The sequence below is a fragment of the Salvelinus alpinus genome, chromosome 19 (assembly GCF_045679555.1).
Source record: "Salvelinus alpinus chromosome 19, SLU_Salpinus.1, whole genome shotgun sequence".
NCBI classification, from domain to species: domain Eukaryota; kingdom Metazoa; phylum Chordata; class Actinopteri; order Salmoniformes; family Salmonidae; genus Salvelinus; species Salvelinus alpinus.
This window is the reverse complement of record NC_092104.1, coordinates 35,215,073-35,238,250: the sequence shown is the minus strand read 5'-3', so window position 1 is coordinate 35,238,250 and position 23,178 is coordinate 35,215,073. Positions and strand designations below refer to the sequence as shown.

The 23,178-nt window shown below is 41.3% G+C and overlaps 2 protein-coding genes across 4 annotated transcripts; both read left to right on the top strand.

Annotated features, from left to right (window-relative positions):
* Window positions 1–3,723: 3,723 nt before the first annotated feature.
* On the top strand, window positions 3,724–8,089 carry chmp7 (charged multivesicular body protein 7). Of its 3 annotated transcripts, none has more exons than XM_071353197.1 (11): window positions 3,724–4,389; window positions 4,569–4,854; window positions 4,967–5,138; window positions 5,231–5,416; window positions 5,567–5,700; window positions 5,817–5,865; window positions 5,957–6,076; window positions 6,219–6,317; window positions 6,415–6,472; window positions 6,593–6,829; window positions 6,919–8,089. In XM_071353197.1, exons 2-11 carry the CDS (start codon window positions 4,571–4,573, stop codon window positions 6,972–6,974), a joined length of 1,395 nt encoding a protein of 464 aa, XP_071209298.1. In that variant the 5' UTR covers window positions 3,724–4,389; window positions 4,569–4,570; the 3' UTR covers window positions 6,975–8,089. The 3 variants fall into 3 exon arrangements, with proteins under 3 accessions (XP_071209298.1, XP_071209297.1, XP_071209296.1); XM_071353196.1 differs by having other exon boundaries at window positions 3,732–4,393; XM_071353195.1 differs by having other exon boundaries at window positions 3,738–4,398.
* A 4,122-nt stretch (window positions 8,090–12,211) lies between these two features.
* Window positions 12,212–22,588, top strand: LOC139545853 (ectonucleoside triphosphate diphosphohydrolase 4-like). Its single transcript, XM_071354061.1, has 12 exons — window positions 12,212–12,219; window positions 12,468–12,662; window positions 12,824–13,029; window positions 13,452–13,602; window positions 13,717–13,820; window positions 14,188–14,247; window positions 14,401–14,531; window positions 16,670–16,836; window positions 16,955–17,279; window positions 17,427–17,512; window positions 17,617–17,778; window positions 17,915–22,588. Exons 1-12 carry the CDS (start codon window positions 12,212–12,214, stop codon window positions 18,147–18,149), a joined length of 1,830 nt encoding a protein of 609 aa, XP_071210162.1. The 3' UTR covers window positions 18,150–22,588.
* The last annotated feature ends 590 nt before the right edge of the window (window positions 22,589–23,178 follow it).

Below are 23,178 nucleotides of genomic sequence, written 5' to 3'. Positions count from 1 at the left end.
TATAAAAGTTTTTCTTTATAATGTCAAAATGAACATGGCTCCAACTCCCATATCACTGACTCACAAACTGAAGTCATATGTGTGTACATTTTACAATTGTACAATGTCATACTCTTTTTTTCTTGGTAAATAAATACACGCCACAGCTCGCTTCACCTCTTCCTCTCTGCTGAAACTCTCTCACTGGAGCCTGCAGAGGCCAATGAGTGAGCGAACCAGCGCCCCTCTGTCTTACTAAATGGAGCCCATGTATCTGATGCTGTATGGTCAGAAATAGTATGACATGCCATACTCTATTGGTCCAGACAGAATCAGATACATGGTCTACACAAACGGAAACAGAGGGGCGCTGTTTTGCTCGCTCGGATGCTTTATCTTAGATTGATGTGTCTTTCTGTCAGCCGTGTCTCGGTGAAATAAATGATCAACATTTCAATATTTGATTTGGATGGGCAAGGAGGTATAGTAGGGCGGGCCCCATAAGCCCCGCCCATAATGCCGGCATTGCTCTGTAGCTTTAGAATCAAGGCAAAGTTGGTTCCTGTTTCAGAATGGAACTTCAATGTGATTCTTGAATGGGAAGCATTGTTCAAGTGAAATTTCAGAACTAGGAGCTTTTGATAACTCCGATAGGACGTGATTGTGGCATATACGCCAGCAATACTAGCCTGGGGACAAGGTTAGTATGGGTGAAACAAAAACACCCTAATGATAGGTTGACAAATAGTGCCTTCCACAATGCAGCCTTTTCGAAAAAAAAAAGATTGCAGTCAGAGTGCAGTATGCTGCAAATACTGCGTCCAAAATACGTTTGTTTTTTTACTGCAGTAATTTTGCAATGTAACTGCATCCAAAATTCCACTGTCGACTGCAGTTACTGCACTTTTAATGCAGTTTCAATCTTTTTTTATAAGGCAGGTGATGGTTGTATGGTGCAGTTGGTGAGAAGCAACTGCAGTGACTTGAAGGCGACTAAATCAAAAACTGCATGACCTTTGATCACATGAGTCTGAAGTCGGACAATTTTTATAACCATAATGATAATGCAACCCACCTTTTTGGTCACCGACTTGACAAAAGTGATCCGCTCGAACACGCCCTCTGATTCCAACCATCGTGAACATGCACAGAAACAGCACAAATCTGACATTGAGGAAGTGAGCTGGCAGCTGCTAGCGAGGGTTGGTTGCATCCCGCAAGGTGATTGTAAGTGGGAAGATGGCGGAAGTGGATGCTGAGTTCAAATCAAGCAGCGCATCAAGCTAATTTAGTGAAGATGAATGCTCTGAATAGATAACAGTAGCATCGAAAACTGGAACATAAAGGGAATGGTCTAAAATTGGAGTGGAGGATACATGTATGAATGATAATGAATCACTTCTTGTTGGGATGCGTTTGTTGAGTAAGGATGCATATGTGGGAAACCCGTTTGACGTGTCGGAAATGGGGAAGTATGCGCTTCGAAAAGTGGAGTCTGTCAGAGTGACCAGGAGAAGTCTTATTTTGATTAATTGTATTTCTGAAGAGCAGAGGAAGATTGCAGTGGGCCTCAAAAGAATCCGGACAACATAAGTTTTGTGTTTTGAACTTCGGAGTAGAACACCTGTCAAAGGAGTAATCTCAGGTTGAACACCTGAAGAGAATTCCTGGTGTGGTTAGTGCCCGGCGTCTGACCTGCTGGGTGAATGGGGAAAAAGAAGAAAGTCGGTCCTATTGTTTTTATGATAAAGAGCAAATACCTACACATGTGAAACTTGGTTATGTAAGATACGCCATAAAAGCTTTCATCCCCAAACCACTGCAGTGTAAGGATTGTAAAGGATTTGACCATGTTTCAATTGTGTGCAGACGAACAGTGTATACTGAGGAACGGTGTGTAGAAGGACGACGAGGTATTGCAATTGTGGTGGGGATCATGACCCTGAGTTCCTGGAGTGCCCTGTAAGGGTGAAGGAGATTGAGGTGGCAAAAGTTAGAACGGTCAATCGAATCTCCTATGCAGAGGCGATTTAAAAGCATTGAGAAAACACGTGATGCTAGTGAAGATACTGTATAGTAGTGGATACACCACAGCCTGTAGTAAATGTTTTCTGCCAGACCAAAGATACCCTGTATGTTAAAAATGTGGATTTTGTTGCATTCATTGCCACCGTTATAAACTGTACAGCGCAAATCTCTAAGAGATTGGACATAATTGTGGCTGCGGCAGAAAAGTTTTTGGGATTTAAGGATTTTACATCTGAAGGCTTGCAAGGGGTACTGGCGCCGAAAGACCCACCCTTCCCGGTTTCCCTTGAGCCTGTGTAGGTATCAGATCTGTTTTATTTTTTTTACAGGAAAGTTGTTTGATTTAGTTTGATCTTATTTCTTTTTTTTAATATTTTTTGTTATATTTGGTAGTTTGTTCAGTTTTTGAGGGGAATCCTGTTTCCATCCCACATAAGACGCAGATTAAATTCTGTGATTGCCAATATACCGAAGAAGAAGAATAACCAGAAGAAGCTGCTAGCAAGCTAACTTCAAGGACAAGAGATGCGAATTGTTTTGCTCTCAAGAAAATGGCGCCATTCAAAGGAGTGATTACTGGGGTAGTGGTAAATGGAAAAGTTGACCAACTGAAGGGGAAGATTCCCGGTGTTTGTAATGCTCGTCGTTTGGTGAAACGCAGACAGGGTGGCGTGACTGGTGGAACAAGAGTTGTCAAATCAAATCAAATCAAAGTTTATTTGTCACGTGAGCCGAATACAACAGGTTTAGACCTTACAGTGAAATGCTTACTTACAGGCTCTAACCAATAGTGCAAAAAAGGTGTTAGGTGAGCAATAGGTAAGTAAAGAAATAAAACAACAGTAAAAAGACAGGCTATATACAGTAGCGAGGCTATGAAAGTAGCGAGGCTACATACAGACACCGGTTAGTCAGGCTGATTGAGGTAGTATGTACATGTATATATGGTTAAAGTGACTATGCATATATGATGAACAGAGAGTAGCAGTAGCGTAAAAGAGGGGTTGGCGGGTGGTGGGTGGCGGGACACAATACCGATAGCCCGGTTAGCCAATGTGCGGGAGCACAGGTTGGTCGGCCCAATTGAGGTAGTATGTACATGAAGGTATAGTTAAAGTGACTATGCATATATGATAAACAGAGAGTAGCAGCAGCGTAAAAAGAGGGGTGGGGGTGGGGGGGGGCACACAATGCAAATAGCCATTTGATTACCTGTTCAGGAGTCTTATGGCTTGGGGGTAAAAGCTGTTGAGAAGCCTTTTTGTCCTAGACTTGGCACTCCGGTACCGCTTGCCATGCGGTAGTAGAGAGAACAGTCTATGACTGGGGTGGCTGGGGTCTTTGACAATTTTTAGGGCCTTCCTCTGACACCGCCTGGTGTGGAGGTCCTGGATGGCAGGCAGCTTAACCCCAGTGATGTACTGGGCCATACGCACTACCCTCTGTAGTGCCTTGCGGTCAGAGGCCGAGCAATTGCCGTACCAGTTGTCTGTTCTCTTTTAGTTTTGATGTTGAGTCTTTGCCTGACAAAGTGATGTTAGGATATATAAATTATCCCATACAAGCATTTGTGCTGAATACATTACATTGTTACAGGTGTCAAGCTTCTGGGAATGTGGCAGCAGTATGTAGGAGGGAGGTTACTAGGTGTGAGAGGTGTGGAGAAGGGCATGAGACAAAGGAATGTGTAGCATTGGGGAAACTAGGGGTATGTGTCAATTGCAGGGGTGCCCATGGGCCTGGGGTTCAGAAATGTCCAGTGCGAGAGAGGCAGGTTGAGGTTTCCAGGGTTAGAGTAGAGCAGAAGTTGTCATATGCCGAGGCAGTGAAGAAAGTAGAGGAAGATGGGTCAAGCGGGAGGGATCCTGAGAGAAGTGGTGTGAGTAGTAGATCTGTACCAGTACAGAGGGATAGGCCAACAAGTTATATATGTTTCAGTAAGATTGCATTTTTAGAAATGTATGCAATGGTTATCAACTGTACTGCAGGGATGGAACATAAGTCACAGAAAATTGAGGTTGTGGTGGCAGCTGCAGAGGGGTATTTTGGTGTATGAGACTTGATGTCAGAATAGTTTCAGGGTGTGTTGAGTGGTGGTGTCTCGTCCTTTCATGCTGTTGGCCTGAGGTAGAACTAGGTAGATTGAAATAGTGGAGTAGGGTAGTGGGTTTTTAGTGAGTGTAGGGTATTTGTAGATTTTATGTTTTATTTTCAAGCAAAGTATAAGGGAGTTATACTCCAGTCTAGTAGGTGGCGGTAATGCAACATTTATCGGATGCCAACTGCCGTTAAACCTCATTGAAGAAGAAGTAGAAGAAGCAGCAGCAGCAGCAGCAGCAGAAGAAGAAGCTAACTTCAAAACAATACGTTGTGGAGCACACAGTCAGTAAGGTATTGGTTAGATGGTTGCTTGCTGATCATCTGGGTGAAATGTTATCATAGAATATTCTAGTGAAACAGCTCAGTTTGATATAGCCTTGGTCACTTAATGTTTGTTATACTACCTGCTAGCTTAGCTAACGTTAGCATTTCACTCTCATTGTCTGCCTTTTGCTGTACAGAAATGGTTCCATCAAATCTTGGGGAAGAAATGTCTACTGAAGTAGCGTTACCACCTGAGTGGGAGGACGATGAACGGATGAATTTCCTGTTCTCTGACTTTAAAGAAAGCCGAGATGTCAGCACAACAGATTGGGACAGTAAAATGGATTTCTGGACATCACTCATTCTTAAAATCTGCAGGAGTCGCGGAACCGTCTGTGTTAATTTGCAGGAGCTGAACAAGATTTTTCAGAGAAAAGGAATTATGCCTTTGGGTTTGGCTACTGTCATTCAGTGCATGGCCAGGTATAATGTCAATGAAATTCAATCTGCTAAAGTGTGAGCAAAATTTTGCCTACCTAAAAGTGCCATAGTTCCACTTTCCTTACCTGACTGTACTTGTTTGTATTTCTGGCAGGTGTGGCAAGATACAAAGGGAGTCAGAGTTTGCCGCAAATGTAGACTGTGGGTGGGTGTCTTGGGGTGTTGGCCTGTTGCTGGTGAAGCCTTTAAAATGGACCTTTTCAACTCTTCTTGGTAGCAGTGGGGTTACTTTGAAGGAGTTGTTTGTGGTCATTGAACTGGTAAAGGTGTGTATTATAATTAGTTAATTTTAAAACATGTAAGGGGCAACTAGCATTTAACACTAACCTCTTACTTATGTTCTGTATGTTTCCTCCAGGAGAAGGCAGCAGAATTGCTTGGTGTCTACCGAAGTTCCCCAGTGGCCAACCACTCTCTCCTGTCCTTCCAGGAGCTCCGTACACTGTCGTCCCATGTCTGTGTTGACGAGAGTACCTTGTGTATGGCTCTGCTACAGCTGCAGAGGGAGAAGCAGGTGACAGTATCACTGCATGGAGGCGAGAAGGTGAGGATAATAGAATCATTCATTTAAGTGAGCATATTATTACATGTACGTTAACTCATACCATTATCTGAGCCTTCACAGATTTCTTTGAGGATAATGTCACTGTCTCAGTGTAGCATTGAGCCAATGTATATTTTTTTGTCTGTACAGATTGTGAAGTTTTCTCAGCCAGGACAGAATCATGTGTCTCCTGTCAGTGACGTAGACCTAGGCATCTACCAGCTCCAGCGCAGTGAGAGACTGCTTGAAGAGAGGGTGGAGGCATTGGGACTAGAGGCAGAGAAGTGCGTCCCTGACACACCATTAAGCATTGTCTCGTGCAGTGTGACCCATCATTTAATGTTGTCAAATATGTGATGTTACAAGATTGTGTGTGATTTGTGCTGTGTTATGTCTGTAGGTACAAAGAAGAAGCTAGGGTGTTGCTGCGGGAAGGGAAGAAATCTCAGGTCGATTTACAATCCTCAGATCCTGTGTTGACTTTGTCTTTCACCAACTCAAATCCTGTCGGGGAAACCTCAATTAATTTCTCTCCCCCAGGCTCTAAGGTGTTTGAGAAGCCGAAAGAGAGTCGAGAAGAAAGCAGACCACTTATATGCCCAGCTGGAAAATGTGAAGGGAATCTTAGACAAGATAGCAAACTCACAGACTGACAAACTGGTGAATATGCACTTGATACATTAACATTAAAAAATCTAACCAAAATAGAGGAAGCTTATGTGGGTAATTTGTGGCCAATGTCCCACATACAGGAACTAAGGTATTGTGATCTCTTTATATACATCTCTCTGCATGCCTCTAGGTGATACAGGCGTATCAGGCTGGAGTGTCAGCCCTGCGACTCTCTTTGAAGGATGTGACAGTAGAAGGAGCTGAGAGCCTTGTGGATCAAATCCAAGAGGTCAGACTCTTCACCGGGACTGCGTGTAGATTCTATTGTTGAACTGTTGCATGTCCACACCAGTCTAAATTAATTTTCTCACTGTTTGATATTACAGTTGTGTGACACTCAGGATGAAGTGAACCAAATTCTGGCTGGTGGAGCACTCAACTCAAGTATGTCCTATTCCATATTATACAGCTATTTAGTTGTAGTGTTGAAACAATTTCATAATCAAATGGCCAATGTCCAGAGAGTCTGGCAAATGATCAATGATCCTATTCCTATGTGTTTAGCGGATGCAGACACAGACGGGCTGGAGGATGAGCTAAGATTTTTATTGGAGAACTCTAGTCTGGATGAGCCTTCTACGCTACCTGAAGTACCGTCACACCCTCTTACACCTGTCAGGGAATCTGGTTCCTTTTGTGATGATCTGCTGAGCGCTTTGCCCTCAGTCCCTCAAAGCCACTTCAATATCACAGATGATGAACTGGATAAAGAGCGTAGTCGCATAACGCTTGCAGATACAGGTATGCCTCTATCTTGTTCCTTTATCTTTCAAATGCTACCACAAAAGAGGCTACTGAAGTAACCTTTGTTTACTCATCACTCCCTATAGGTCTTCAACAAAAATATCGTACCTCTCCAGTGAAGAGGGCTGAGCCTGCACAGTGACAACAGTAATAAAATAAGTAAACTGCACTAACGATCCCTGACCCTCAACGTGTGTCTGGGCATGGTGATCAAAAATAATTGCATGATATGTCTTTTGTAACATAGGTCTGTGATCACTTTTTGTTTAAAGGGGGTAGATCAGCTTTAATATTGTAGCTTCCATCAACGTAATTGTCAGCATCACTTCCAATCCGCCATATATTTTTTTTGTGTTTTTTGTTTTTGAAAGCAAAAAAAATAAAATTGTCCATTTTAAAATAACATCAAATTGATCAGAAATATAGTGTAGACATTGTTAATGTTCTAAATGACTATTGTAGCTGGAAACAGCTTATTTTTTTATGGAATATCTAGAGTCCCATTATCAGCAACCATCACTCCTGTGTTCCAATGGCGTTAGCTAATCCAAGTTTATAATTTTAAAAGGATAATTGATCATTAGAAAACCCTTTTGCAATTATGTTAGCACAGCTGAAAAATCTGCTGTTTCCAGCTACGATAGTCATTTACAACATTAACAATGTCTACACTGTATTCCTGATCAATTTAGTTATTTTAATGGACAAAAAAATGTGCTTTTCTTTCAAAGACAAGGACATTTCTAAGTGACCCCAAACTGTTGAACGGTAGTGTGTGTATGTATGTGTATATATATATATATCTTATAAAAAAATATTTTCCTTTATTGCTTTCTAACCCTATCACCCCTCCCCTAATTGGCGTAAACTAGTGAACAACAACGCTTACTTCCAGCTTATACATACAATATACATTTTATGGACACAGTCTATTTTACAATAGTTATATTTTTTTTTACTCATGGCCTTCCTCAACCTAACCCATCTATTTCTGATGTCCATCCGGTGTGATTTCTACTTGCCATGTCTTTCAAACTGTGCTCTTTCACAAAAGTTCTGAACCTATGTAAGTTTTACGGACAAAGTATGTTTTACATTAGTTATCTCCATTCAACCCCTCCCGTCTATCTCTTAACACCACCATATTGGATTTCTATTTGCCATGCATTTTTCAACTGAACTGTTTCACAAAAGTTCAGAACCTTTTATTCTCATTGTTTCTACAGATTGAAAATAAACATATGGACAGTACCAAAACATATGATCTAATGATTGTCCATTCGCAGCTAAATCTGCAGAGCTGGGAAGGTTGTATCCCCCATATAAATACATTCTATTTGTTGCAAGAATTTTGTATAATAATTTAAATTGAAAAAGGAGTTTTGCGTATCAGTTCATAAACCATGTGCCATGGAATCGGTACGTCAAAAATATCTTCCCAACTATTTTGCAATCTATATGGCACGCAGGGTTGGGGTAACGGATTACAAATCCCGGTAAATAATCCGTTACATTACAAGCAAAAAATATTGTACTCAGATTACAGATACATTTGAAAAACTAAATTACTTCGAGGATTACTTGTAAATTCAGAAAGCATGTTTGCGAAAAAAATTCTTTGACACTTCTGTTTTCCCAATGACATTAAAATCAGCATTGAAAAAATGCGTACGTTTTTACGATTGTTCCACCTGAGCGAGTCTGATCACAAGTCAAAGACCACTATGATGACACACAAAATGTGTTTGATCAATCGCGGGAAAAGAGCAAGAATGGGCTTTTGTAGGCTACAGTCCAAGCTATGTCTTCCAATAGTGCGACTGCTGTCGGCATCCAAATATTGTACAATTTTAATAAACGCTTGGAGGTAAGGATGACCGCAGTGGTGTAGTCTACGGCGATACGGATATCACTATTATTGCTATCTACATAGCGCATTGATGTGACTCATATTGCTGCTCTCTCATGTAGCTATTTGAGCCTTACGGATTGTGTATGACTGTTCACAAATCTATGTATTTGAAACCATAATGGTTAAATTCAAGAAGTTTCAACTGCCTATCAATCATTGTTTTTGAAACCAGTGGACAGCCAGCGAAAAATGCTCTCTTGCAACAGTTTCAATAAAAGTGGGGCTTTTATTGCTCAATCTAATTCATGTTGATAAAATAAATCTATAGGCCTAATGGACACATGCTCAAACTCGCACACTTTTGATTGACTTAAAGGGCCAATCTGTACTTGCTACATCCATTATTGTATTTATACATTTTATATATATATATCCATTGATTCTTGAAGAATATAACTTATAAATGTCTCGTGAGCTTAGTTCAACTGTCACACTCCATGAGAACCCAAAATATACGCTTGTTTTTCTCTGTAAACATTGTAAATGTAAACACACACTAGCCTTATAACATGGTTAAAACAATCATTTTGATATCATGGATTGTCAGTCCTTGCATCCATAGCTCTGTCTAGTAATCTGAGAGTGGTGACATTTCTCCAGGCCCATCCCTCAGTTTTTTACCAAAACAGGCGAGGTGGCATTTTGTTATTGTTTCATCTGTGGATTTGCCCTTTAACATTTGCCCTTTAACAAGATATCAAAGTGTCACCAACAAAAAGGTAAACAATAGGCATATAGCAAATGCAGCATATGGCATTGATTTTTCACATGTAAATACACTTTTCATTAGTGCTCTAAGCATGCCATTCCATGAGCGCAGCATTTATTTTTCAACTCGAATCAATGGGCCCAATCAGTCCTCCATGACAACAATCATAAACAACAGAGTAGGGCTGGCTAATAAGTCCTTAGTTTTGGGGTTATGCTCAGGTAAAACAATTTGGCTAATCTATATTTCCATATTTCAAAGTCCTATTCAAGGGGTTTAACATTTATTGGATGACTGGAATTCTGAGTCTTTGATTTTTATTGTATATATATTATTATTATATGTAGTAGAAAGTGATGGGTTAGAAGAAGCCTACATAACCAACCCAGAAAGTAAAATTTAACATCTGTATATGGCCAGCTATGTAAACTTTAACATTGATTTATCCTGCAATAGATGTATTTTAATTGGAAACATACATTTTTCTCTTATTCTAATGCCTTTTAAGGGGAAAGTAATCTAAAAGTAAATAAATGTAATCGGATTACGTTACTGAGTTTGTGGTAATCCCAAAATCACGTTACTGATTACATTTAGAAAGTAACCTATCCAACCCTGATGTCACGGCTGTCATTTTTGTTGGTCCTTAAATGAAACTGGTGTACTTTTTATTTATCACAATTTTCTTTAACCAATTATGGTATTTTAATGCAGGGCCGACAGAAGTTCCTTACTTTTCCCCCTTCCATTTTTGCGGTAAATCTGCAATTAGTTGGTTGTAATTTTGGGTGAAGCTGAACATTCCTTATGTTTTTGTTAGTTGCATGTGTGACAACTCCACCAGTCCTATTTATGATATCGTTAATGAAGAGTATACCTTTTAATTTTTTTTAATTTTTATTCTAAAAATATTTTTTTTTAATCAATTGGTATATTTGAGTTTAACCACAATATTTGTTGTATTATTTGTTCTCTCTTTTCTGGTGGATTAAATTGAAATTGCAACCAACTTTCTATGGCTTGTTTTAAAAATAGCGATATTTGGGAGATGATTTCCTTTTCAAATAACGGAAGTGTGGGGTTGTAATCTGAATAAAAGGAAAAGGGCCATTATTGAACATGGGGTGAGACATTCTTACAAATTTTCTAGAGAACCAGTTCGGATTTAAGTATAACTTTTGTATGACTGAAGCCTTTAGTGAGAGGTCTAATGCCTTAATATTTAATCATTTCTGCCCCCCGAATTCATATTAATTATATAGATAGGCCTGTTTAATTTTGTCTGGCTTGCTGTTCCAAATAAAATGTTATCTTTTTTTCTCATAATTTAAAAACTGTTCGCTAGGTGTAGGCAAGACCATAAGCAAATGGGTAAACTGCGATGTGACTAAAGAGTTAATCAGGGTGATTTTTCCACAAATTAACAGGTATTTACCTTTCCATGGTAGCAAGATCTTTTATCTATTTTTGCTGACTTTCTATTCAAATTCATTGGAGTGAGATCATTTATTTATTTCGGGATATGTATACGGGGTATATCCACTTCACCAGCAGACCATTTTATTGGTAAACTACACGGTAATGTGAAAGTTGTATTTTTTTGTGATCCAATACGTAATATAGTACATTTATCATAATTTGGTTGTAATCTAGATCCTCTATGAGGCTGTGGATTTAAAAGAAAACATGAATCATCAGCGTACAATGACACCTTTGTTTTAAAACCCTGGATTAAAAGGGACTTCCTTTTTAAATGCATTTATACAGGGGCGTCAAATTTATTCCATGGAGGGCCTAGTGTCAGCTGGTTTTGTTAATTTCCTTTCAATTAAGACCTAGACAACCAGGTGAGGGGCGTTCCATACTAATTAGTGACCTTAATTCAATCAATCAAGTACAAAGGAGGAGCGAAAACCCGCAGACACTCGGCAGAATAAATTTGACAAGTGCATTTATAGATGATATAAAGCCACTTTCAGATCCACTAATGGGTTGGGTGTTATGATAACAATATCAGTTTATATACCAAATATGTATTAAATGTATTGCAGTCATATCCCACACTGTTCAGTTTTGTTTCTGTTTCCAATGAACTTGCAAATGTTTCTTCAATTGTGGCAATTTGGGAGTTGTACTATCACAGTTGGCTTGCCTTGGACCCGTGAAAGCTATCAGAATACTCAGGAACCAATTAGCCTCTTGAGACATTGAAATGAGCAAGAAAATAATTTACTCAAACCCCAAAAATGCATGGAGAAAAGCACACGTGCTTGAAGAATGACATACTGACTGACTGGCTACTTACTGCAAGCGGGCTACACCAGTGAAAAATTGACGTCACTCACATCTGCCTGACCTGCGTATTGGATAGGTAACGTTAGCTATCTAGCCTAGCCACTGTGCTTTCAGCAATTCCTCCTACTAGCTAAGTTAGTATTAGTAATGATAGTCCGTAGCTAATGTTTTATGTAACGAAGTCGTTCGAAACTCAATGGTTTTAGATGCACCGTAGGTGGGTACAATTGCGTACTGTAACGTTAACGTTACTTGCCTAGGCTAATTTGGTGTTCTGTTTTTCGCTAGCAACAAAACAAACATTAGCCCGGTTACATCCTATGCAAAACGCTAACGTTGATCGCTACGTGGCAAAAGTGGTACATGCGCTGGTGGCCAAATGTCACCATGTTGTATTGGTTGGTTTCAGTAATAATGACCGCATATCTTGTAGCTCAAGTGTTTATTTTCTTTTACCAAGACCATGTGCAGGTGGGACAATGTTGGTGAGGGTCCGAAGCCAACACTTCCGGTCTTCAGTGGCCCATTGGATTTCCATCCAGTGAACTAGTAAGACAGTTCACGTCATGGAAAGTTAGGCTCTGCCGACTGATTAGAAGACCAATACATGTTTTGGCAAAGTTTAGCAACTCACATCTTGCTCAACCTTTTAATTACTATATCGCTATTATATAGACTAGTCAGTGTATTTAACCATACTGAGGTTTCTCTTCTTACAGGATCAACTTATCATGCCTCCCAGCCTCCTGGCACTTCAGCCTGTCGTCCCTGGTTCTACCCAGTGTCCCACTACCTTCATTCAGGCAGCTGTTCTTCTTTGATCTGCTGGTGGGACTGCTAGGACTGATTTACCTGTTGCTGGTAACAGGAAAGGGCCAGGACAGCTGGAACAGAAAGGACAACTATTTCCACAGGTGAGACACTTGTATCACATTAGAAGATATACATTTGTCCCCCAGTTGTTTGTAGAGGACACATGCAGTGTATGCCTTTTATTTATCTTTATGTATTCCTGTAAAAACTTAAAGTACATTTTTGCCTGAATTTGGCCTAAAATGTACAACTTTTCACTAAGACACTTGGCGAGGGTCACAGATGTGGAGGCCACAGACACTAGCAATCACAACCTTAACTATGGTCTGGTGGTGGACTGCGGCAGCAGTGGCTCCAGGGTGTTTGTGTACTGTTGGCCCAGGCACAATGGTAATCCCCATGACCTGCTTGACATCCGACAGATGAGAGATCAGCACAGGAAGCCAGTGGTCATGAAGATCATACCAGGTGAGGCATACCTGGTTGCTGATGACTGGTGTGATGCAGGGAATAGCCACATGCACACATTCTCACTGTTCTTTCATAATGTAGAAGACATTGGCTTCTAGTTGACATTGGGCTCCTGAGTGGAGCAGCGGTCTAAGGCAGTGCATCTCAGTGCAAAAGGCGACACTTCAGTCCCTGTTTTGAATCCAGGCTGAATCGCATTTGGACATGATTGGGAGTCCTATAGGGCGGCGCACAATTAGCCCAGCGTCATCCGGGTTTGGCCGGGTAGGCTGTCATTGTAAATAAGAATTTGTTCTTAACTGACTTGCCTAGTTAAATTCAATAAAAAAAACATGTTTTTAAAAATAGTTTAAAGAACTCATCCATTCCATCCAAGAAAGACTGAGCCATGGTCATGACTTTCTGGTGTTTTTTTTAAGGTATCTCGGCTCTAGCAAAAACACCAGAGAAGGCCAGTGATTACATCCACCCCCTGCTGAGCTTTGCTGCCCGGCACATTCCTAAACACAAGCACCAGGAGACCCCTCTGTACATATTTTGCACAGCTGGAATGAGGGTGCTGCCTGACGGGTACAGTTACCCACCACACCTGAGAGTATTTCTCATCTTGAGATGGAAGTTGTAAAATTTTTTTTTTTACACCACTATGACCATGCTGAAATTGGCTTGTATACTTTTTTTCAGTCAACAGGAGGCACTTCTTGAGGATCTAAGGACTGACGTCCCTGTCCGTTTCAACTTCTTCTTCTCTGATTCCCATGTGGAGGTCATTTCTGGCAAGCAGGAAGGTGAGCTAACCTGTTTTATAGAAGCTGGCAAGCTAAACACTGACCATTCTGATGGAGAATGTCATCATGCTCAGTGTTGAAAATTTGTAACATAACAGTAAAAATTCTGGAATATATGTGACCGGGCTCTACAGTGTGACCATTTTACTCTCATATGCGGCTAAATATTTTGCTGTGTGACCTAGAATTGTAATTTAGGAGCACCAGTGCGTCTAGAAAAATGTAAGAATTCTAGCTTTATTAGCTCAAATATTTTTCATTGTTTGTACACCTACATTTTTACACATGCTCCTTGTAAATATGATATATATTTTTTTAAAGTCAGCGTAGAGCCCTGTATGAATTGTCCTTTCTTGTGTTTGGACAGGTGTGTATGCATGGATTGGAATCAACTTTGTCCTTGGAAAGTTTAATCATGTGGATAGTGGTAAGTATCTAAAGAACTTTCCTTAAGAGACCTGCATATATTCACGTTGAAGACTGTAATTTCCTCTTTCCCTTGTTTTACTTACCTCTGACACTCCTCTGTCTCCCTTTCCCTTCTTCAATGGGACCTTCTGCTCTTCTATCCTTCCTATAGAGAGGGATGCAGTAGTAGAGGTGCAGGTCCCAGGAGGTGACCAGCAGGAGGCGCTGGTGAGGACACGGACCGCCGGTGTTCTGGACATGGGTGGCGTCTCCACACAGATAGCGTACGAAGTGCCCAAAACTGTAAGCTTTGCTTCTCCACAACAGGTTATTATAAACAACAATTTAGCCTTTTTGTGCTCTCTTTTTGGGGATTTGTCACTCACCCATTTTCTCTTCAGCCCCACCACTCATTCCCTGGTTAAACCTGTAAACATCATGTTTGTCCTCTGGAGATGAAGTCCTCTCCATTCCGAGTAGACTATTGGAGGTCTGCTGTAAAGATAAGCCTGCTGCATGGCTTCATAACCGGATTTGTGCTTTAGCATTAGAATACTAGACACAATGTGTTACTTTGAAACTGGAATGAAGATCAAAGATAATGCATGAGAGCCAGCATGCAAAACATCTATGACCGGTTTATGTCTATGGTTTTTAATTTACTCTGACAATTTGCATGCTTACCTTCTCTTCTCATTGTTTTTGCTCTCCACTGAACGTAATTCACCTGGAGCTTTTGCTATATGCGGAACTGTCTTGGTCCAAGTTTCTTTAAGTAAATGGTTTTTAAAGTGCATTCTGAAAGTGTTCAGACCCCTTAAATTTTCCCACATTTATTGTTAGTCTTATTCTAAAATGGATTAAATTGTTTTTTTCCCTCATCAATCTACACACAATACCCCATAATGACAAAGCAAAAACAGGTTTAGACATTTTAGCAAATGTTTTAAATAAACTGATACCACATTTACCTAAGTAATTCAGACACTTTACTCAGTACTTTGTTGAAGCACATTTAGGAGCGACTACAGCCTCGAGTCTTCATGGGTATGACGCTACAGGCTTTGCACACCTGTATTTGGGGAGTTTCTCCCATTCTTCTCTGCAGATTCTCTCAAGCTCAGTCAGGTTGGATGGGGAGCGTTGCTGCACAGCTATTTTCAGGTCTCTCCAGAGATGTTCGATCGGCTTCAAGTCCTGGCTCTCGCTAGGGCATTCAAGGACAGTCAGAGACTTGTCCTAAAGCCACTCCTGCATTGTCTTGGCTGTGTGCTTAGGATTGTTGTCCTGTTGGAAGGTGAACCTTCATCCCAGTCTGAGGTCCTGAGTGATCTGGAACAGGTTTTTATCCAGGATCTCTTTGTACTGTACTCTGTTCATCATTCACTTGATCCTGACTAAGCTCCCAGTCCCTGCCGCTGAAAATATCCCCAAGCATGATGCTGCCACCACCTTTCTTCACCGTAGGGGATGGTGCCAGGTTTCCTCCAGACATGACGCTTGGCATTCAGGCCAAAAAGTTCAATCTTGGTTTCATCAGACCAGAGAATCTTGTTTCTCATGGTCTGAGAGTCCTTTAGGTGCCTTTTGGCAAACTCCAAGTGGCTTGTCATCTGCCTTTTACTGAATAGTTGATTAATTCTGTTCACTCTACCATAAAGGCCTGATTGGTGGAGTGCTGCAGAGATGGTTGTCCTTCTGGAAGTTTCTCCCATCTACACAGAGGAACTCTGGAGCTCTGTCAGAGTAACCATTGGTTACTGATTGCTCCTGATTGCTCAGTTTGGCCTGGGCTGCCAGCTCTAGGAAGCGTCTTGGTGCTTCTCAACTTCCATTTTAAGAATAGTGGAGGCCACTGTCTTCTTGGGGACCTTCAATGCTGTAGAAATGTTTTGTGACCCTTACCCAGACCTGTGCCTCGTTACAATCCTGTCTCGAAGCTCAATGGACAATTCTTTCAACCTCATGGATTGGTTTTGCTCTGATATGCACTGTCAACTGTGGGACAAGTGTGTGTGCCTTTCCAAATCATGTCCAATCAATTGAGTTTACCAGAGGTGGACTCCAAGTTGTAGAATCATCAAGGATGATCAATGGAAACAGGATGCACCTCAGCTAAGTTTCAAGTCTCATAGCAAAGGGTCTGAATACTTTATAAAAAAATACCTTATTTTCTTTTTGTATAAATTTGCTAAAATTTTGGTATGTTTTTGCTTTGTCATTTAGGGAGGATTGTGTGTAGATTGAGGACAACATTTTACTTAACCATTTTAGAATAAGGCTGTAACGGAACAAAATGTGGAAAAGTCAAGGGGTCTGAATAGTTTTCGAATGCACTGTATATATGTAGCATTATTCAATGTTTGATATTAGTGTAGACTTAGTCTTAGATAATAGAGAACCATTTCCTGTCTGATATTGAATGTTATTATATTTTGTAGGAGGAAGTGGCCAAAAATTTGCTTGCAGAGTTCAACCTGGGTTGCGATGCCCACCGGACAGAGCATGTCTACCGGGTCTATGTGTCCACCTTCCTGGGCTTTGGAGGAAATGCTGCTCGACAAAGATACAAGGAGAGCATTGTCATGAACACTCTCACTAAAAACAAGTAAGAACCTTCAACACTTGCTTATTATGAGACTGATAAAGAGTGTACTAGTTTTGACATTGTTCAGTGCTGCTGTTGCTTGTCTTTATGGAGAGCTCATTTGAGTTGGTTTGTCCAGGCTCCTGGGTCAGCATGTAGGTGAGACAGGAGAGTCCCCCCTCCTGGACCCATGTCTACCCTCAGACCTGCAGGATGAGGTGGGGCCAGTCACACAGAAACTCCACCTGCTTGGCACGGGGGATTTTGATCACTGTAGACAGCTGCTTCAGCCCTTCCTCAACCACACCAATGAGACTCACTCCTCCCTCAATGGCATCTACCAGCCTCCCATTGACTACCCCAACAGCCAGTTCTATGGGTTCTCTGAGTTCTACTACTGCACAGAGGATGTGTTGCGCATGGGCGGGGATTTTAACTCCTCAAAGTATGCCAGTGCTGCCAAGGTGTGCCCATACCACAGCAAAGCAGCATCTCTTCAATGTAGATGGCAGTCCTCTAACTGCATGTAAAATGCATATATTTCACCAAAGATTAGGATAATTGCAGTTAGTGTGGCTGTGTTTACCAATTACTTTGCGCTTCATCTGCAGAGTTACTGCGCCACCCAGTGGAGAACTCTGAAAGAGCGATTTGACTCAGGCTTGTATGCCTCTCACGCTGATGTTCACAGGCTCAAGTAAGTCCCACCACTGGCTCTGGCTATTTTAGTAAGACTTGAGTCCAGTAATGGTAAATGGTTGTCAAGGAGAGTTCATGTTAAAATGTATGTATTGTGTGCAGGTACCAGTGTTTTAAATCAGCCTGGATGTATGAGGTATTCCACACAGGCTTCTCCTTCCCTACGGACTACAAAAACCTGAGGACTGCCCTTTTGGTCTATGATAAAGAGGTACAATGGACTCTTGGAGCCATCCTTTACAGAACCCGTTTTTTGCCTTTGAGGTAAGAGAACTCTTGCTCTGTCACACTTTATTATGCTTGTACGTTGTGATAGCCAATATATTTTAGCTGATTAGGTTATGGAGACGTTGAAAAATAGTTAATGTCCTTCACTCACACTTTTACCTTCCTCTCCAAGGGATATTCAGCAGGAGAGCCTGAAAGGAGTCTACTCCCACTGGCGTCACAGGTTCTCCTTTGTCAACAACCACTACTTGTTCTTGGCCTGCTTCCTGGTTGTCCTCCTATCCATCCTGCTCTACTTGCTGCGCCTCCGACGTATCCACAGCTGTACCACGCAACGCTGCACCCACTCTACTGTTGAGTGGCTAGAGGAGGGTCTCCGATCCCACCCGCTCCCTATCACCCTGTAGACTTCACATCTGTCACTCCAAAATCAGCCTTTTCTTTCCCAGCTGGAATCCATTTGCCTGCACCTTTATGTTAAGGTCTTCATTTCTTAGCTGGAAATGAACAAGACTAGAACTTAGATCGATTTTGAATGAGTCCAATGAACAGACATCAGACAGCATTGGGATGAACTGGTGTGGGAGATATTGCATGTTGAGTTTGCACCATCCATGAAATTCTTTGTGAATGTGTTTTTTATGATATCAAAATATCAGCCTTTTTTATGTTTCTGGAAATGTGAACGAGGTACAAAGAGCGTAACTATCCTTGCCTGAAGTTTGTGAGGTCCCATCCGTACTTGGTCCAGTTAGGCAGGCTTGTTCAAGCTTCCTGTAAGGTTCCAATGGCAGCTGCCTTACAACTTACCCTAATTAGTCATTCCTAAAACGGCATATTGTGAAAGAACGCCCCTAAACTGCTGTTTTTCCCAATATAGGAGCACATCATTGAATGAATGTGACAAGACAATAGTAGGGGTATGAGGACGATGATGAAACAGTTACTGTTTTACAGTACATATTTATAGATTCACGGTTCTTGAGTAGAGTTTCACCTATCTGTCACATTATCCTGATGCAATTTAATTTCAGTGTCATTGTTTCTAGCGTCTCTGTTTGCATTTTGGGTGCATGATCAGTGAATGTTTATTGGTTGTGGGCACCTCTGTTCACCCTTAAAGTTTATTGCTCTGACGGGCACCTGTCATACTTTGATTTACAGCTTATTTTTTACTTAGACTGCTGCGCCACAGAAGAAAACTAAGGCTATACATCTCAGTGCACAATAGTACCTTGTACGAATTCAGGCTAACTACTTACAGCTCTTCAGAAACCACTGTTCTAAGTTTGTTTTGATCTATTGTAGTAGACTTTTGTTACACTAGGTCCTTTTTTCCCTCACTTTCCTCCAACCCTATTGCAGAACAGGTAGCGTTTATCGAAGCTGCAATGGCGCAATATTTATTCATGTATTATCACTGGAGAGATGCTCCAGTCCACATCAGCTGAATTCACATCGAGGGCTCAGAGCTACAGTAGAGTAAAACTTTGCTGTTTCCTCAGTTCAATGAAGTGACAGGGTGAAGATAATTTAATTTGGGAATCCCTTCATATACTGTCAAACTCACTGGGCTTTGTTTTTAGAAGCTGTTATTTCACTGCTGTAAAGGGGATAGTTTATCAAAGCACATAACATTTCACCCCATGCTTCCTGAAGCATCTCCCACAAGTTGGATTGGGTTGAGGAGCACTTCTTACGTACCATACGGTCAAGCTGCTCCCACAACGGATTAATAGGGTTGAGATCCGGTGACTGTGCTGGCCACTCCATTATAGACAGAATACCAGCTGATTGCTTCTTCCCTAAATGGTTCTTGCATAGTTTGGAGCTGTGCTGTGGGTCATTGTCCTGTTGTAGGAGGAAATTGGCTCCAATTAAACGCCGTCCACAGGGTATGGCATCGTGTTGCAAAATGGAGTGATAGCCTTTCTTCATGATCCCTTTTACTCTGTACAAATCTCCCAATTTACCACCAAAGCACCCCCAGACCATCACATTGCCTCCACCATGCTTGACAGATGGCATCAATTCATTTTTTCTGCATCTCACGAATGTTCTTTGTGATCCGAACACCTCAAACTTAGATTTGTCTGTCCATAACACGTTTTTTCCAATCTTCCTCTGTCCAGTGTGTGTTCTTTTGACCATCTTAATATTTTCTTTGCAACTCTGCTTAGAAGGCCAGCATCCCGGAGTCGCCTCTTCATTGTATACGTTGAAATTGGTGTTTTGCGGGTACTATTTAATGAAGCTGCCAGTTGAGGACTTGTGAGGCGTCTGCTTCTCAAACTAGACACACTAATGTACTTGTCCTCTTGCTCAGTTGTGCACCGGGGCCTCCCACTCCTCTTTCTATTCTGGTTACAGCCAGTTTGCGCTGTTCTGTGAAGAGAGTAGTACACAGCGTTGTACGAAATCTTCAGTTTCTTGACAATTTCTCGCATGGAATAGCCTTAATTTCTCAGAACAAGAATAGACTGACGAGTTTCAGAAGAAAGTGCTTTGTTTCTGGCCATTTTGAGCCTGTAATCGAACCCACAAATGCTGATGCTCCAGATACTCAATTAGTCTAAAGAAGGCCAGTTTTATTGCTGCTTTAATCAGAACAGTTTTCAGCTGTGCTAACATAATTGCAAAGGGGTTTTCTAATGATCAGTTAGCCTTTTTAAAATTATAAACTTGGATTAGCTAACACAATGTGCCACTGGAACACAGGAGTGATGGTTGCTGATAATGGGCCTCTACGCCTATGTAGATATTCCATAAAAAATCTGCCGCTTCCAGCTACAATTGTCAATGTTGTAAATGACTGTCTACACTGTATTTCTGATCAATTTGATGTTATTTTAATGGACAAAAAAATTGAAATGTCTTTGTTTTTGAAAGAAAAGCTAAGTGACCCCAAAGTTTGGACACAACTACTCATTCCAGGGTTTCTTTATTTTACTATTTTCTACATTTGTATGAAATAACACATGGAATCATGTTATAACCCAAAAAGTGATAAACAAATTCTTCAAATAGCCACCCTTTGCCCTGATGACAGCTTTGCACACTCTGCATTCTCTCAACCAGCTTCACCTGGAATGCTTTTCCAACAGTCTTGAAGAAGTTCCCACATGCTGAGCACTTGTTGGCTGTTTTTCCTTCACTCTGCTGTCCAACTTATCCCAAACCAACTCAATTGGGTTGAGGTTGGGTGATTGTGGAGGCCAGGTCATCTGATGCACCACTCCATCACTCTCCGTCTTGGTCAAATAGCCCTTACACAGCGTGGAGGTGTGTTGGGTCATTGTCCTGTTGAAAAACAAATGATAGTCCCACTAAGCGCAAACCACATGGGATGGCGTATCGCTGCAGAAAGCTGTGGTAGCCATGCTGCTTAAGTGTGCCTTGAATTCTAAATAAATCACTGACATTGTCACCAGCAAAGCACCATCACACCTCCTCCGTGCTTCAAGGTGGGAACCACACATGCAGAGATCATCCATTCACCTACTCTGCGTCTCATAAAGACACAGCGGTTGGAACCAGAAATCTAACATTTGGACTCATCAGACCAAAGGACAGGTTTCCACCGATCTAATGTCACTTGCTCGTGTTTCTTGGCCCAAGCAAGTCTCTTCTTCTTATTGGTATCCTTCAGTAGTGATTTATTTGCAGCAATTTGAATATGAAGGCCTGATTCTAGCAGTCTCCTCTGAACAGTTGATGTTGAGATGTCTGTTACTTGAACTCTGTGAAGCATTTATTTGGGATGCAATTTCTGAGGCTAACTAATGAATGTATCCTCTGCGGCAGAGATAACTCTGGGTCTTCCTTTCCTGTGGCAGTCCTCCTGAGAGCCAGTTTCATCGTAGCACTTGATGGTTTTTGCGACTGCACTTGAAGAAACTTTCAAAGTTCTTGAAATGTTCTGTATTGACTGACCTTCATGTCTTAAAGTAATGATGGACTGGTGTTTCTCTTTGCTTATTTGAGCTGTTCTTGTCATAATATGGACTTGGTCTTTTACCAAATATGGTAATCTTCTGTATTACCACCCCTACCTTGTCACAACACAACTGATTGGCTCAAATGCATGAAGAAGGAAAGAAATTCCACACATTAACTGTTAAGGCACACCTGTTAATTGAAATGCATTCCAGGTGACTACCTCATGAAGCTGGTAGAGAATACCAAGAGTGTGCAAAGCTGTCATCAAGGCAAGGGGTGGCTACTTTGAACGATCTCAAATATACCATTTATTTTGATTGTTTAACACTTTTTTGATGACTACATGATTCTATGTGTGTTATTTCATAGTTGTGTTATTTTCAATGTAGAAAATAGTAAAACATTAAGAAAGACCTTTGAATGAGTAGGTGTGTCAACTTTTGACTGGTACAGTATGTATGTGTGTGTATATATATATTTATATGTAGGTGTACAGAGATCAATGTACGGTTTGCGCAGGAAACAAATGTTATCAACAATCCATTTGTATACAATCAAATGCAATCTGCATGGGATGAGCAGGAGTGTAGCACAAGGATATCAATCAAGACTACTAAACTGCAGACAGCTACTAATGACCCCCTCACCCAAGCACAAGTTGCCCATTAGAGGCCATGTTGTTGTAGCCGGCCTGTCTGAGTGTCTGGGTGGCCTGGTTTGAGAGACTGCACTGTGGGGGTTTGTTTTCACTCCTCTCCCCTGTGTTACATTTCAGGTCTGACCCAGCTGGTAATGGATGAGTCTGAAGAGGAGTTAGGTTAAGCCAGGTTGGCCATTTAGGATGGGTAATGTAAACACTGGATTGAACAGATTATATGCAATACATTTGACAGATTTTACCATTGAATTGTCCTTGTATCTCTTTGGTCACTTGATTTTTTTGTATTGTCTTGTGATTGCAATCAAGTGTGCGATTGCTGGGCTGGAATAGATATCTGCTCACCCAGTAGATAGACCAGGGATCAGTGGAGCAAGGTTGAGTTTTTTTGTTTGCCTGAAAATATACTTTAGTAATAATAGCCTACTTGTTACATTTACATTTACATTTAAGTCATTTAGCAGACGCTCTTATCCAGAGCGACTTACAAATTGGTGCATTCACCTTATGATATCCAGTGGAACAACCACTTTACAATAGTGCATCTAACTCTTTTAAGGGGGGGGGGGGGGGTTAGAAGGATTACTTTATCCTATCCTAGGTATTCCTTAAAGAGGTGGGGTTTCAGGTGTCTCCGGAAGGTGGTGATTGACTCCGCTGACCTGGCGTCGTGAGGGAGTTTGTTCCACCATTGGGGTGCCAGAGCAGCGAACAGTTTTGACTGGGCTGAGCGGGAACTGTACTTCCTCAGAGGTAGGGAGGCGAGCAGGCCAGAGGTGGATGAACGCAGTGCCCTTGTTTGGGTGTAGGGCCTGATCAGAGCCTGAAGGTACGGAGGT